This window comes from Equus caballus, chromosome 5, assembly GCF_041296265.1.
Source record: "Equus caballus isolate H_3958 breed thoroughbred chromosome 5, TB-T2T, whole genome shotgun sequence".
NCBI classification, from domain to species: domain Eukaryota; kingdom Metazoa; phylum Chordata; class Mammalia; order Perissodactyla; family Equidae; genus Equus; species Equus caballus.
In genome coordinates, this window is record NC_091688.1 from 28,502,904 (window position 1) to 28,520,577 (window position 17,674).

Consider the following 17,674-nt stretch of genomic DNA (forward strand, 5'->3'; position numbering starts at 1 on the left):
ACACACAAAAATCAGTTCCATTTCTATACACTAACAACAAACTATCTGAAGAGAAATTAAGAAACAATTCCATTTACAATAGCATCAAAAAGAGTAAAATACTGAGGAATAAATTTAGCCAAGGAGATGGAAGATCTGTACACTGAAAACTACAAAACACTGATGAAAGACATTGAAAATACAAATAAATGGAAAGATATCCTGTGTTCGTGGATTGAATTAATTAATATTGTCAAAATATCCATACTACCCAAAGCAATCTGCAGATTCAATGTAATCTCTATCAAAATCCTGATGGCATTTTTCAGAGAAAAAGCAAGCTAAAATTTGTATGGAATCACAAAAGACCCTGCATAGCTAAAGCAATCTTGAGCTAGAAGAACAAAACTAGAGGCATCATGCTTTGTGATTTCAAAATATATTACAAAGCTTTTGTAATCAAAATAGTATGGTACTGGCATAAAAAGAAACACATATACCAATGGAACAGAATATAGAGCCAAGATATAAACCCAAGTGTATACAGTCAACTAATCTTTGACAAAGATGTCAAGAATACACACTGGAGAAACAATAGTCTTTTCAATAAATGGTTCTGGGAAAATTGGATATCCACATGCCAAAGGATGAAATTGGACCCTTATTCTGTACTATATGCAAAAATCAAGTCAAAATGGATTAAAGATTTAAGTGTAAGACCTGAAACCATAAAAGTCCTAGATGAAAACAAAGCGAAAAAGCTCCTTGACATGGGTATTGGAAATTATTTTTTCATATGATACAAACAGCAAAGGCAACAAAAGCAATAATGAACAAGTGGGACTACATCAAACTAAAAGTTTTCTGTGCAGCTAAGGAAATCAGCAACAAAACAAAAAGGCAATCTACAGAATAGGAAAAATTATTTCCAAGCCAAATATCCAATAGTGGTTAATGTTCAAAATATATAAGGAACTCATACACCTCAGTAGAAAAAAGAAACCAAATAACCCAATTTAAACGCGGGCAAAGGGCTTAAAGTGATATTTTTCCAAAGAAGACACAGATGGCCAACAGGTACTGAAGAGGTGCTCAATATCACTAATCATCAGGAAAATGCAAACGTAAAATGAAATATTACCTCACACAAGTTAAGATGGCAATAAAAAAAAGTCAAGCGATAACAAGTATTGGTAAGGATGTGAAGAAAAGGAGCCCTTGTACACTGTTGGTGGGAATGCAAATTGGTAAATGAGAAATAGTATGAGGATTCCTCAAAAAATTAAAAATAGGATTACCATATGAACCAGCAATCCCACTTCTGAGTATATATCCAAAGGAAATGAAAAAAGGATCTCAAAGAGATATCTGCCCTCCCATGTTCATGCAATGTTAATCACAAAGCTAAGATATGGAAGCAAACTAAGTGAACAATGATGGATAAAGGAATAAAGAAAATGTGGTATGTATAAAATAGAATATTATTCAGCCTTAAAAAAGAAGGAAGTCCTACTATTTACCACATAATGGATGAGCCTGGAGAACATTATACTAAGTGAAATAAGACACAGAAAGACAAATACTGCATGATCTCACTCGTATGTGGAATTTTGAAAAGTTGAACTCTTCGAGAGTAGAAGAGTGCTTACCAGGGGCTGGCGCTTGGGGGAAATGGAGAGATGTTGGGTAAATGGAGCATTCATTTATAAGATGAATAAGTGAGACAATGCACAGCATGGTGACTACAGTTAATAACACTATATTGTAGACTTGAAATTTGCTAAGAGAGTAGATCTTAGTATTCTCACCACAAAAGAAAGGGTAGCTACGTGAGGTGATGAGTATGCTAATTAGCTTGATTGTGGTAACCATTTCATCATGTCTATGTATATCAAAATATCACATTGCACACATGAAGTATATGCAATTTTTATTTTCAATCATACGTCGATGAAACTGGGGGGAAAAACAGTTATGCAGAACATCAAGACTAAGTTCAGACATAGCTTGTGATATGAGTGACTGAATAAGAGCCTAAAGTTTTTTCCCCTCTGATTAATTGTAAAAGTCTCTGTAAATGTTGCAAATATTTGCTACCTTTCTCCTCATTTCTTCTTCTTCTTATCCTCAGTGTTTCTATAGAATTTTGTTTGTTTACTATAGAATTTATTCCCTGTATTTTTGATAGTTTTAAGAGAACACAAGATTACGTATATTTCCTGACTTCTATTACTCCCTCTTTTTCTCTCGATGGCACCCTCCAAACCCTAAAAATACCCTCAATAATACCTGAAATAACCTGTTACCTCACTATCCATGATCCTATAGAATGTGACCCTAACAGAAAGGGATTCTGCTGGTGACATCTGTTTATCATTTACTTTTCTAGATCATTTGAAGAGAGAATTTTTCCTGCCTGTGCTTTACACGCAAAACAAAAAATTTTCCAATTGCAATTAGCTGACAAACTGTGTGTTTAGTATAAACGGAGGCCTAGGAGACGTTGGTGTAACTGAAGAATATTTGTCATATTATAGAAATTAAATACGTACTTCCAAAGCAAAGTTTCATTCAAACCACTTCATTTGAAATCTCTGTTTAAGAAATCTCCAGTTTTGCCAAAATTCCCATGCATCAGAAACTTTGGAATTATTAGATAATTCACTGCATTAGCCTGATCTGAACTGAGGAATAAACACTTTCACATGCCCAGTCTCTTAATCGGTGTGCATCACTGTTAGCCTACAATATAATAATCATCATAGGAAGATTATCCTTTAATAATGACTAAAGTGAGAACAAAGAGGAGAAGAGCTGAACAGACAATTTTAAGCCAAAATAGCACAGAGTATAGAGGCTGGTTACGGATGAGGATGCGGGTCCTCAGGGGCTTGATGATACACTTTTTCTGGGTCAAGATGGCTCCCTGGGCCCCAGCCCACTTCCCTGGCCCCTGCAGGCGATACTGGTAAGGTGTGCATGGCCCAAAGAAAACTTCCTTAAACAGTTTTGGATCCCTCAGGAAGAGTGAGAACAGATTGGGCTTCACTCCTGCTTCAGAGGCAATTTCATCCTTGTAATCCACCTACTGCACTCTGAATATGTTACGAGGATTATTCAGCATTCTGAAATCAGAAGGGAAAAAAGTCAGAAACAAGTCAGATAACAACTTCCATCCCTCCGAGCACAATTTCCTCTAAAACATGGTGGACCTTGTATAAGGGGATAATCTGTGGTGAAAAGAATTAATAGTTACTGATGATTTTGCCAAAAAAGTGAGAGAGAAAATGAGTTTTCTTGTTTTCAGTGATCACGGTCTCACTGGTTTCTAACAATATATTTATTCAGCAGACTTTTTTCCCTTTAAATCCCTCCAACTGTCTCAGATAGTAATTGGTGGGCTTCAGAAGATTTTTGTGTTATTAATGACATTCTTTTCCTAAATCTTGTACTTTGGCCCTGCACTTGATTCTCATTCAAGACGTAATCTCATTTTGGTAAATCAGTGGTGAGGAATATGATATATGAATTTCAGAGGCCAGTTATTTAGGTATGTGTGACGCTAATTTGATTTTACGTATTACTGACATGAAATTCCTGGCCCACATTCTTAAACCAAACTTACTGGATAACTGACTATTCTGAGGATGAAGCCTTTAGATCTAGAGAACATGCTATGACATTTACCTTGTAGATCCTCAGCTGATGTTTGTTGGATAGAAGTAAATTGCATTCCCAATGACAACGGTTGAGAATAATTTTTCATTAAGAAGATTTGGCACAACCTACAAGTTTCTACCCTCAGGTTAGAATTTTAATAGGATTCTATTATGATTTGCCAACTCATTTCTCACATTGATTTATCTTTCCAACTCCTTAAAAGAGTGAAACAGTTCTTTATTTCATTTTACATTTTCACATGGTTTACATCTCTCAGGCTTTGATGTGACATAAATTTATAATTGTCTGCTGTGTCTAGTGTTCCATGAACTTTAAACAAAACTCCGAGGTTTCCATGTTGGGCAATTCTGTACCCATTCCATCCCATACACATTCCAGATATGATATTATGCTTGGTTAAGAGAAATGAAAAAGTGATCATTTGAGATCTCATCTAGGCAAATAGACTCAAACTCTATGATAAGAAAAATATGAAGAATACTTGATAGGCAAACAACTCCACCTAACCACTTTCAATTGACTTTCACCAGAAAGCAAGTTTCTTACTCTTTTTCAATTTTTCTTCTCTTCTTCCTTATGTTCGCCATCATGACACTCATCGAAGGTAATTTGTTCAGTCCTAGAAAAGAAATTCCAAATTTGAACATGGCTTTCTTATGGAGAAGATGTGGTTTCAGGAAGAAATGGATACCCCGAGGGTCAGTTTGCTAGAAAACATCATGGGTGAGGTAGCACAGGAGTCGGGGAAATGGATCCAGGAGTCGCTCTGGAATGCCCTCCACTCTTTGTTTTATCGGGTGCGTGTGCCTTACGTGTCCTTTAATGAGTTCATGTGTTGGCTAGCAGCCCTCAAAGCCCACAAAGAGGGATGGACTGAAGGCAGTCACATTTAACTGACAAAACACAAAATAGTACGTGTGTAGTCCCATTACCAGAGTATTCTCTCTGGCTTTCCTTTAAGCAAAAAGTTAAACTTGTTCATTTATGTGATGACTTAGTTTGCAAATATATATTGTAGCTACTAATGGTGATTCATTGTCTCCTGATTGCTTTTGTTGAACAGAGATTTATTCTTAACTTTCCATTATAACTCATGGAAGGCACCTCCCTACAATTCTCCTTCATTTCTTTGATGGGTGAAATCCTACATTTTGAGAAACACAGCCATGTTCCAGGAAAACATGGGAAACTTTTTAAAGGAGAAGCACACAAGTGATCAGAATTATTACAATGTGATTGGCCTCGTTTCATAAAGGTATGTTTTGAAGCTGCCTTCATCAATTTACTCTCAACCTTAGAAGTGATGATATAGTAGAGAATAATAATAAAGAATTATGATGACAATAGCTAACCTTCATTCATTCCAGAATGATCCTAGCAACACTGGGAAGAAAGATAACTGTTATTTTCCATCTATTCTTTAGGTTGAGATCTTTCTTCTACTGCCCTCACTTCCTGTACTACATACCTCCCTGAAGCGCTCTAAAGAATTACTTGCCAATAAATTGTCATTTGATGATAGCTTAAGGCAGTAGTTTTTCAACCTTCATTTTCATACAAGAATCCTAAAGATTAAATAGATATCAAATACTGAAGTAACAAATCTCAAGTTGCAGAATTTCAGACACTGTAAAGGTTAACTTCAGATATATTTTACAGCAGAAGACCTTTGCAATGCATCTGAAATCACACTATCTGGATGGCCATCTTTTATAAATATGTTTAAGGTCAGCACATACCCTTGAATACACGAATAGCCCATTGGCTCTGGAGTTCTGATGTGGGAATGGTGGTCCCACTGGTTGGAGGATGCCAATGAAAGCTAGTGTTGGTTTCTCTTGCTGAGGAGGGAAGACAAATTTAAACATGGAGCACTGACTGTCTAGAACTGTTGAATCGTTTCCCAAAAAGGGAAAATAGAAAGTATATCCTGTGGCAAAGATAACAACATCAAGGTCTTCTTCTGTGCCATCTTCAAAGATGGCCAATGTCTCTGTGAACTCTCCAATATTTGGTTTTATCAGAACTCTTCCAGAAATTATGTGATTGGGTAGATCATCAGCGAAAGAAGAGTGATGGCTCAGATATCCGAAGAATAAAATTTGAAATTCAGAAAAATGAATGTAAGTTATTTTGGAAAGGAGTTGAACTGAGAAAATACTTAAAATATCTTTTAGTTTAGCCAAAAAAATGAAAGACCTATATTTTTGTTTTACAAAAGATTTCTTTTGCTCAATGCTTTTTCTGAATTATTTACTGAATAAACACTGTATTGATCAGAAAGCCAACAATATTTATTTAATGCTTACTATATGCAAAGAGAACATTTTGAAAGGTGATATATAAGTTTATACAAGTAATATATTGACATCTAACTTCTTTAAAACAATTTTTTGAGGAGAGATTTTTTAAAGCAGTTGGCAAAGTGTTCACATTGGAAGAGGAAAATCAGATCGTATTCTGATTTCCATTTTATTTTGAGAACCTGTCTATCACTTTTATAAATTTTATCAATGTTATGTAATTTTAACACTGTTAATAGTCCCTGCTTCCACGCTGGACTCCCTGCAATTTCTTCTATACTCTCCAGCCTGAATGATCTTTTTAAAGTGTAAAATTATTCCCCCAACAGGTTTCTATTTCCCCCAAAATAAAATCCAAGATTATCACCATGCCCTAATCCTAAAATCCATATGATCTGTCCCCTGCCTACCTCTCTGAACATATTTCTGACCACTATTCCCCTCCCCTAGGACTCTAGCTACACTGGACTCCTTGCTCTTTGAATAAATCATGCTCATTCCTGCCTTTGAACTTGGTGTTTCTTCTGCCTAAAGTGTTATTCTTTCAGATATCTCAGATATTCTCTCAAAACTTGCCTCCTCACTTCCTTCAGATCTCGATTCAAATGTCTCTCATCATACAAGCATTCCATAACCACTCCATCTATAAAAATATTTCTCTCCCCAACCATCCTTAATGTTTCTTCACAGCACGTATTACTCCACATCATTGCACTACATATAGACTTGTTGGTTTCTCCCCTACTAGAAAGGAGGACCAGCAAGAGCTAGGACTCTATCTGGCATTGTCATCATTCTACTCCTAGTACCCAGAACCCTCTTGACCATACTAGGTACTCAAAAATATATTAAATGTATCTAGGCTGTAAAGATAGTCAATTTTACATGTTTCTCCATTTATACTTCACAACAGAAAGGCAAAAAGACATTGCATTTTATCAACATAAAACACGAAAGAGAAAATACATAACTACCCCAAAGTCATATGGCAGGTAAACACTAGACTTTGGTTAAAACTGGACTGGTGATGGCAGGTCCAGTGTTCTGTATATATATATATATATATATATATATATATATATATATATACACACACACATAACTAAATATATATATATACACATATAACTAAAATACCTTTTCTTTACCAACAAGGACAAAATAAATTTATCATCCATGATTTTAATAAAATATTTTAACTGACATATATTTATATTCTTTATACTTGAATGAATATGGATTCAACTAAAGGGAAAATAGTTTTCTTTATCTTTCCTAACATTTTAAGCAAAGTTTTATTCTATCAACACCATGTTTGTACTAATCATATAATGTATATGCTTATATTCGTCTCACATTTTACTCTTTTCTGCTTCACGGGTATTTCCTAATAGTTTGTATTCAAATATTCAGTGAATCCACATTCACCCTTTTCTCATACCCATTATATCTGCAGGTTTCGACTATGTCTTCATGTGGCAGACCTTGTCTCCCTTCATTATTTTCATTGTCTTCCTCAGATTTTTGTGGTTCCACTATGTATTTATTGAGGGTAATAAGGAACACACAGAAGGGCTCAGATAATATTTGTTGACTTACTACTCTCAACACTGTTGACCATTCCTTCCTCAAAATGTTTTCCTTCTTATTTCCCTGTCCTTAATACAAATGCTCCTACTTCTCCATGAATACTTTCCTGCTCAGTGTTTTTAATGGCTACTCTTCTGCACCTTCTCCTTTAACATTTGGGAGTCCTTAGCTTCTGATCTAGACCTTCTGTCTTTTCCCCCTAGATCATTGTTTCTTAAGCCAACATGGGGAGAAGAGTGTGTGCATGGAGACGTGTGTGTGAGTACAAGTGAGAATACCAGAAGTACCTGTTCAAACTTCACCGGTCTCCCTCTTCCCAATTCTGGCAATCACACCCTCCAGCACTGAGTCTCTGATAAACCTCCCAGGGCTGATGACTCTAAGTCTAACCCCCTACCTCACAAGTATCCCAAACACAGATTTCTAAACCTTAAATCAGCAACCAGCCTCCCCATACCTTCCAAAGTTGCTTTCCTTCTAAATTCCTTACCTTTGTAGGATAGTACACTCTCTTTTCAGTCATTCAAGCTAGAAACCAAATGCCAACATATAATCATGTTTTTTTTATTTTCTGTATTTTATGATGTTTTCTCATCTTGAAAAGCTTGCTGGCCAGGGAGAGGCTGACCCTCTCAGGGCTAGCCAGTTCTTAGAGATGGCAAAGGGCTCTGCTGGGAGCAAACCAAGAAATTCCAAGTCCATAGCCCCAACCAACTCTTTATCTAACTCTCATACACCAAGCTAATATTTCCCCTGTCCTAAATCATCCCAGGGCCAGGAACCAGGCAACTAGAGGCCACTGCTCTAGGCCAAAGCAGCCAAAAGTATTTAAACTAGCCAATTCTAAACTGTTTACCTGCCCTGCCTTCCCTTTCCCATGGAAACTAAAGGCTCTGGCCTCAGCTTTTTCCCTTGCTTCTCTCCTGTCTGACCAAACCTGGTGTTCCTATGTGGCCCTACATGGCCCAGCGTGTCTCCTCTCAGAAAATGTAAGTAATAAAGTCTTCTTTCAATGGCATTGGCCTCTTTATGTTATCACTCAGTCACCTTCAAAAATTAAAATCCCATGAGTATAATTTTAATATGGTCAGAAAATTAATAATATAATAAAATACCACAAAATCATTGAGCATTGACTATGTGCTGGATACTAGTATCAGTTGTACATATATTTTCCTCTTGAATGCTCAGAATAGTCCTCTGAGTTGGTGTTAATGTTATCCTCATTTTATATATCAGGAAAGTGAGGCACAAACAGTTAAGTAAATCTGACAACATCACACAGCTGGTAAGTGATGAAGCCAGGATTCAAACTACAGCTATCTGGTGCCAGAGTTGTGGTCAAGGCAAAGAAAGCATGTGTTGCATCTCCAAGGACTCCTCTGTCCCTCAAGTCTCCCATCTTACTGCTGGAATCTTACTGGATTCCTGAGTCATTCTTTTAGCCTGGAAAAATAGTTGACTTTTATGACATAATATACCATCTACTGCTTGTCCATCATCTGAAGGTCTCTGAGTCCAGAGAAGAGGTGACTAGTAGCCTGAAAACATGAAGGATGGAGACAGATGAAGCTGCCACCATCTCCTGAAACTTTATTTCTTTCCTCTAAGTAAGTAAGTAGAACGGTCAAAAGAAACGTGAGAAAGGAAATGATGATTAACGTTCTCCTAAGATAGTTGAAGTCTATTTTCAAGGTGGTAAAACATGAACTATAAACTACCCCTATGTTCCAAGTCTGACCTGCTGACTCCAAAAGGCAGAGGCAAAATTATGTTTTAAAAATCCTAGAACATACCTGTGTTGAGGTAGCAAACCATAAATGTCATGGTTAAATTGAAGGTTTAATTTATCCACTGCCCATTTGTTGATTAAGAATGTAGGGTAAAATCTGTTGACGACACTGTTAAAACGAGTGAAGAGAACAGTGTCCATAGGCATCCCATTATCCCAGACCTGGTTCCAAATCCATGCAACCTGCCTTGTGCTGAGAAACACCTAGGAGAGAATGCAAATAAATGAAAAATAGATTCCTCACAATATAGCAGTGTCCTTTCATAGGATCCTTTTCTCAGTTCTTCCGATATCTCTCATTTGACTTATGAGGAGAAATGGATAAGAACTCTCTCGCCTTTTTAGCATGAAGAGTTCCTCCATTGTCAAAGACAGGTAGACCAACAGATCTCACACACACTCGCACACCTGACTTGTTGCTTACAGCTCCGGAGATCTCCCCAAGGCTTCTTCTGGATTTCACCCACTATCTCTTTTGAGCCTTCTCCAACACAGCGTTTGATGCCTGCACTCTCTTAAATTTCAAATTCTGGAAAAACACAGTGATTGGGGCCGGCCCTGTGGCCGAGTGGTTAAGTTCGTATGCTCCGCTTCAGCAGCCCAGGGTTTCACTGGTTCGGATCCTGGGCGTGGACATGGCACCGCTCATCAGGCCATGCTGAGGTGGCATCCCACATGCCACAACTAGAAGGACCCACAACTAGAGTATACAACTATGTACCGGGGGGATTTGGGAAGAAAAAGCAGGGAAAAAACCCACAAAAAACAGTGATGCATGAAGACTAGAGATCATCAAATTGACACATAAGATTCTATTTATCTGCTAATTACATTATTATTGTATCTAGAATGCTTAGTTAATCTGCATCCCTAGAAATCTAAGTATAGAAGGAATCAGAGTTGGGAGATGGCACCAAGTGTCGTGTCAACTTAAAATAAAGGGATTTAAAAAAAGGTTTTCTGACATGTTCATTTTTTTAATTCTTGGCTGAGCTGATGAAACCTCCGCACTCTGGTAAAAATAAACAATATGGCAGTCACTAAAATTTGAAATATTTATTTTTATTCCATGCTCAATTTTGGGGGGAATGAATTGCTGAGATGTCTACCGAGAAAAAGGTGTAAAGAGGTAAATAACAATCAGGATTGAACCAGTGTGTGGGTACACACTACACACATTCCATGCAATGCTCACATCTCAGGGGGCAGTAGGCAGTTTGCATCTCAGGAAAGGGAATTTTAGAAACCAAACCTGTGCAACTACATGACTGAGTTCGATGGCCAAATCAATTCCAGAATTTCCAATGCCGACCACAATGATTTTCTTGCCCCTAAATTCCTCTGGAGTCTTGTATTCCCCGCTGTGCATATACTGACCTTTGAACCTCTTGATTCCTGTGGGCAAGAACAGAATTGCTCAAGTGTTGGCCATTATTTTATTTTTTTTAACTGCTGGTGTATTCTAAAGCTTGTTACTGAACTCAAAGGCCTATTTTAAATCCTATTTAAACCTCTCATTTGCTGGTCTGCTATTGCTGGTCTGTGGACTCTGCCTGTCCAACATCATGAGACAAAATGAATCCTTCTACAGTCTGGTTCTAGACCATAAATTCTATGCTCAAATTCCCAGGTTTCTAAGAATCTCAGATATCTCATTTCTGCCTCCTTTTTACTTAGCTACACCCTGCAAAGCCTTCAAAGAGGAGCTTGGCTCCTGTTTAAGTAACATATCTTCCTCATCTGTCATCCTTGCTATTTACAACTACTGCTGTGGACCTGATTCGCTGTCTTCCTTTCCCAGCCCAAGCTGCCTCTCTGTCTACGTTGTTTCCATCTCTTCCTAGGCCTAGTACATCCTTCCTGCTTTGCACCATCCACTCTGCTCTTCTACTGGGGACCAATGCTCCAACATCACCCACAGGATCTGAAGTCGAGATGATGGAAGAACTTATTTTGCCTAAAAATTTGCTCTGACTTAAACAGAAACCTCTTGTGGCAAAGCCACAAAAGTTGGTTGATTTCACAGCATTTCATCTTTTAAACAACATGAGGGCCTGCACATAAACGGCTTCATTTGTTCCTCCTGTGACACTCAACAGCCTTACTCAGTGCTGATTGTGGTTCATTCCTTGCCCTGTTGCATTTTCCATACAGAATCCACTCCAAAACTTCAGCTTTCCACTGGAAGCAGTTCTTTGACATTCATCTAGAGAACTCCTGGCATGAATCTAATAGTTCCCAAACACCAATTTGGCCCAATTCTATTGTCTATCAAATTTCTGACTGCAGCTTTTTCAATTATTTCCCCCCTCCTTGGCCCCACTGCAATCTCTCTCACTCCCTGAAAACAGCTTTTCTTCTCATTTTATGAAACAACAAAGACCTTATGTGAGCTCTTCAACACCAGAAGTATTTTCATCCATCCTTCCTCTGTCTCCTTTCCCCAGGAGAAAACATTTCTCCTCTCTTCCAGAATGAACCCTTTGCTCTGTGGGTCAATATGAGAGAAGACTTTGAGGTCAAACAAACCTAGGCATGAATCTCAGCTCTTTCTCTATTAGCAGCATTTGTAATGTGTAAAATGGAAATCGTTTCACCTATCTCATAGGAATGGTATAAGCACCCTTTAAAATATTCCTATAACATAATAAGTACTTGAAAAATAATTTTAATGCTCTTCTTTGAATGTCTTCAATCCCATCCCATCCTCTCCCATTTCCAGTGAACATCACAACCTTGTCACGTTGTGGCCTCCTCAATCTTTCTCCCTCGTACGGGCAGAATCAGCTCTTCTTCCCACAGCCTTCCCCATTTCGGGAAATGGCAACTTCCATGCTCAGTTTGACAAGATTAGAGTTATCCTTGATGCCTCTCTTTCTATCACATCTCGTATCTGGTCCATCAGAAAATTGTGGCATCTCTATGTTCAAACTATACTCAGGATCCAAGTACTTCTTTATGTCACTACTGCCACCATCCTGGTCCAAACCACCATGATTTCTCACCTGAATTAGTGCAAGAGCCTGCCCCTGGTCTCCCTGCTTTCACCTTTATCACCTCCTTCCACAACTATTGTCAACATAGCAGCCAAAGTGATTGGAGCATGCCACTCCTCTGCTCAAAACCTCCCAACAGCTCCCACTTCACTCAAAGTTAAAACCAGAGTCCAAACAAGGGCCTTTAAGGCTCTTCTTTATCTGACCCACCAATCATTCTCTGACATCATCTCCTTCCTACTCTTTCTTCTACTCCTCCCACATTGGACCTGTCAGGCACACTTCCACCTGAGGGCTTTGCACTTACTCTTCCTTCTGCATTGTGCTTTCCCCAGATATCTGCATCACTTCCTCAACTCCTTTGAGTATTTGTTCAAATGTCCCTTTCTCACTGAAGCCTTACATGGCCACCCTATCTAATCTTGCAGCACAGCCCCCATCCCTAAAATACTTCCCCCTTCCCTGATAAATGTTTCTCTTCACAGTTATTGCCTCCCACATATTTATCCCATTTGTGTCTGTCTCCGATTACTGCCATGCACACTCCTTGAAGACAGAAATTTCATCTGTTTTGTTCTCTGCTGAGTCTCTGGCACACAGTTGGTGCTCAATAGGTATTTCTTGAATGAATGTTGAATGAATGAATACAGGAATACTTAAATCTCTAATGAACTAACTAACTGATTAACTAATAGACCTCTCTTGACCAATTTTAATCTCCTCTATCTTCTCGTATACCAGGAAACAGACACTCATAGCAGTGAAAGTGGGAGCAGACTAGAAACTCCTGAGAACCTCGAAGGAATCTCAGGTTCAACCCTCTTTGAGAAGACTGAGTATACATCCCGCTTCTAGAGATAAACAGGGAGATCTTGTGCAGGTAAATTATTCCTGCACAGTTCCTTATATGCAGGGTGCTTAAGTTTCCAAATAGTAAATAATAGCATTGTGGTCTCCTCTAAGATGCTTAGTGACACTAGCACATAGATATTTATATTCATCATGCAATACATACACATTCAGGCACAAAGTTAAATCTTAATATTTAATTTTCTGTAGCTTTGATCTTACTATTTACTCCAAACTATTACTGACACAAAACGATTCCCACACTTTGCCTTCCAGTTGTGGTAAATGTAGCACTTTTGTCTTGAAACAGCCCAGAACTGGTGGTAATAGCGTATTAGTAACTTTAATTTTCAATTTTATAACTTTTTGTATTATTTGAATGAAACTTGAAAGTGCATGCGTTACTTTATAATCAGAAAAAATAATATTTATTTAGAAAATAAGGTGACTTTCAGAGTTATAAACTTTCTTGAAAAGTAATAACTGCAACAATGATAAAACCCAACACCTGTGCCTTAGCATTCAGTATGACATACCTGGAAAGTTCTGGAGTGGCAAGAAGGGATTGGTATAAAGGCCAGTACACACCATAACCCCATCAAAGACAAAGGATTTCTGCTTCCCTTCAACCTCAACCACAACATCCCACTGTCCTGTGGAAGAGAAGTCGGAGTGCTTCCTCACACTGCACACCTTTGACTGTGAAAGAGACAAACACAGACTTGTGACCACTCTGCACAGTTGCCCTCCTGTCCAAGAACTCAAAGAATAAGTTTGGTTACAGCTACTCTCCTCTCAGGTTTTGTGAAAGAGTTCCTTTATAACTGGTTTCCCTACTAGGCCTTTTTTTTTTTTCGGTGAGGAAGATCTGTTACCAGTCTTCCTCTTTTTGCCTGAGGAAGATTGCCACTGAGCTAACATCTGTGGCAATCTTCCTCTATTTTGTATGTGGGACACTGCCATAGCATGGCCTGACCAGTGGTGCTTAGGTCCTCGCCCAGGATAGGAACCCTCAAACCCAGGGCCACCAAAGCTGAGTGTGAGAACTCAACCACTACACCACCAGCCCACCAGGCCTTTTATAGCAGAGATGTAGCCTGGTTTGTTCCCGGCTGTGGTCCTGAGTGTAGCTAGTGGTGAACCAACACCAGGTGCACAGTTTGGCATTTCAGCCAATCCACTATACTTTTTTCCTGAAAGAAGTGAGGAGAGGAGCTCTTGCTGACTTCACTGGAGATGTACGCAAAGCTAACCTCCAGGACTGAATATGGCTTACTGCGCTTTGCCTTGGCCTGGCTCTTTACTCTACCCAGAGGGTTCCACACGTGCTGAGTGTTCTGTGTCCCACTTACCAGAAACTGGATGTGCTTCTTCAGGTGAAAGTGTTTGACGTACATCCTGATGTACTCCATGACTTTGGAATTATGCAAGTAGTTGGGAAAGTGATCAGGGAAGGGATAATCACTGAAGGCTGTCATCTCCTTCAAAGCGTTGCTGGTAACAGATTTATAGATACTTGGCCTACCAGCTTCAACCTTCTCCTACCAAAAAAGGACACCCACTGTCCTTTTAGAATACAAGACTAACAGTTAAAAAATAAGTACTTTATTTGCCAAATTATGAGGCTCCTGGGATAAATTCTTTCAAAGAAACTAAAGTCACTTTTCTGTTAGCTTGTGGTAAATAATTGAAAAGAGCAGGTAATTTTGCTGGGGAACAAACACAAGAACGTGAAAAGAAGACGGAAAGGACATGAAAAGAAAAACGTACGTAGATCACCAGAGAGTGAAAATGAGCAGGGGAAGTTGGGGCTGCTTCTTGGCCCACAGAGCTTGATGGGGTCAGAGTCCTGGATTGTGGGGTGACCAGAGAGTCCCGGGCAGAGGGTATCTGAGAAGTCCGAGCTCTTATAGTGAGTGACTGAAAAGAAGAAAGAGCATGATTACATTAGACTTTCTTTATTCCCTTCTTTTTATTGGCTTTTTTTTCTAATTATAAAAGCAGCATGTTTATTACAATTTTACAGAAAGTTACAGAGAATATATCACTCATGATGATCACTTTAAATGTTTTGATGTATATCCTTCCGTCTTAGTCTCTCAATCTTTCAGTATCTCTCTCTATATTTCTATGTTATCTACTTATTTATACAATACAGATAGGTATATAGTACTTCAGCATTTACTGTTATATTTTCTAAAGTGTTTTTCACATACATTACCTAATTCAATCCTGTGAAGCACATTATTATCCTCACTTTTCAGGTTATAACGGCAGCCCATACAACATACAATATCTGTTATGTGCATTAGCAGACATTCTTGATTTTTTTCAAAATGAAGTCTAGATACCAAAGTAATTTAACGCTAAGGAAAAAACACACCATCACTGAAAATATGTTATTTTCTCCTAGAAGAATTTATTGCAATCCTAAAATATAATCGTTTTCATATATGTACACATAAAACACAATCTGAAGGGGTTTATTTTTTTTCTGCATCTTATGTGCAATATTGGTGAAATATAGGATCAGTAATGCATGTACTATGAATGGTATTACGAAGCTACAGTAATGCATGTACCTCTAAACTGGAAGCCAGGAAATAAGAAATTTAATTCCCGCTAAACTATATCAACTTTAAGAACAGATCAAAGTATGCGCTTTCTTCTTCAAAATGAACAACACTGTTTATTAATAAAGCCCATCGTGATGAAACACTCATATACAAAAATACCCCTCTTAATAAGGATAATCTCTGCAAATATAATCAGCATTTTTAATAAGTAAAAGCTTAAAATATGGGCATCACTAGTGAAATCAGTGATTTGATGTGGTATTTTTTGGAATTTTGATTTGGTCCTTGAGATAAATCATTGCATGGCTTGGACAAGGAATTTGATATCAAATCATTTTCAAAATCTATTTCTTTACCTGTAAATAAATGCTTGCCTATCTCACAGTGTTGCTGTGGAGACCAAATAATGCACACAAAATGCCTTACAAACCCTACACAGGAAATCAACACTCTCATGCAGTGTGATAGGAATAATAGTGGATGTGAGCAAAGGGTGCTGTGGACATCAGGCTGCAAGGCTGGAGAAGCTTTCCTGGAGATGTGTCTGTATCTGTCAGGGTCCAACCAGAAACATGGAAACTACTCTCAATACTTGAAGTAGGGAATGTAATGCAGGGAACTGGTCACACAGGTAATGAAAGCCCTGAAAACCAATGAGGTTTGGTGAGACATCTCAGAGATTAGCAAAAGCAGGCAGCACCACCACCTCTAGGCTAGATGAACTCACTTAAGGGTTGGTATGCTTTCTTTTTCCTTCTTTTCCCTTCCGTGGCAATCTTGGAGGCCCTACGGTCCAAGGGTATAACTATAAGTTGGAGAAGGGCCACTTAATCACATATTACTACGATGCAGCACAAAACTATTATTGTGCTAAGCTCTCGAGATTTTAGGGTTTGTCGGTGGGACAGTTAGTGTTAGTTGCCCTCACTAATACATGTATACTACTGGGCTGAAGATAAAAGTATAGGGGTCTTGTATCAGCACATATGTGGTAGCTGAAGCCAAGGGGGGATAACGAAGCATCCTAAGGAACTTGCAAAAAGGTGAAAGACCAGAAGACTGAGAATAGAGCCACAATCAGCCACACTTAAAAGCCAAGTGGAAAAATATTGAGAAAGAAAAGATAATGAAATCTCAGAAGGTAGGGACCAGTGTTTTAAAAAGGAGTTGGCTTTTAACATTATTAGATCCCCTTGAGAAAGCAAGAAAATTCTGGACAGGAAGTCCATTTGATTTGACAGCTTTGATCAGTAACAACAGGGACAGCAATTTTTGGAAAGTGCTGAGTTGCCCATCATGTAACAATGGCGGCGACGCGAGGGGAGAGCAAGCACACGTTTCTCCTCCAAGGGGCTAGACTCTGAAAGGAAGAAGAACTAATGCAACGTCATCCTTCCGGGGCAAGGAAAGACGGAGATTTAATGCACAGGTGTATGTACTAATAAAATTACAACTATTATGCTGGTAACTGAAGGATAAATTAGTGCTGTAATCCTTTCATTCCTATTTCCCAGATATGGAAAAAATGTCAGCGCAAGTATAGAAGCATTAAATCTATTCATAGTTACCTCGTATCTCCACAGTCCTCCAATGTCATTGCTTCTCTCAAAACAGGTAGGCTCCAGGCCCTCTTCCAGACATATCTTAATGGCGCCTAACCCGCTGACGCCAGCACCAATCACTGCGACTCTTTTTCCCGGCATTGAGTCTTGCATCAAGAAAAGCATTAGCGTAAAATCAGATTTTTATTGTCAAGTAATTTTTCCTATACTGCAAGGGTTTTTTTCTAAAATTGCTAGTTAATGCATTTAACGAAAATCCTACTTAAAGCGGTTATGTCATTCAAAGGCCCTCCGAGGGACAGAAAATAGTACCTCACAAAGGCTTTCTCATTTTCCAGTATAAAGT

General features: G+C 38.5%; 1 protein-coding gene across 1 annotated transcript; it reads right to left on the reverse strand.

The window, feature by feature from the left end:
• Positions 1 to 1,915: 1,915 nt before the first annotated feature.
• On the reverse strand, positions 1,916 to 17,469 carry LOC100060824 (flavin-containing monooxygenase 5-like). Its single transcript, XM_070267582.1, is given in 11 exon segments — positions 1,916 to 1,935; positions 2,845 to 3,104; positions 4,207 to 4,279; positions 5,400 to 5,453; positions 5,456 to 5,739; positions 7,889 to 7,897; positions 9,350 to 9,549; positions 10,598 to 10,740; positions 13,727 to 13,889; positions 14,543 to 14,731; positions 17,335 to 17,469. Coding segments are annotated over 11 exon segments (1,530 nt in total).
• Positions 17,470 to 17,674: the final 205 nt, after the last annotated feature.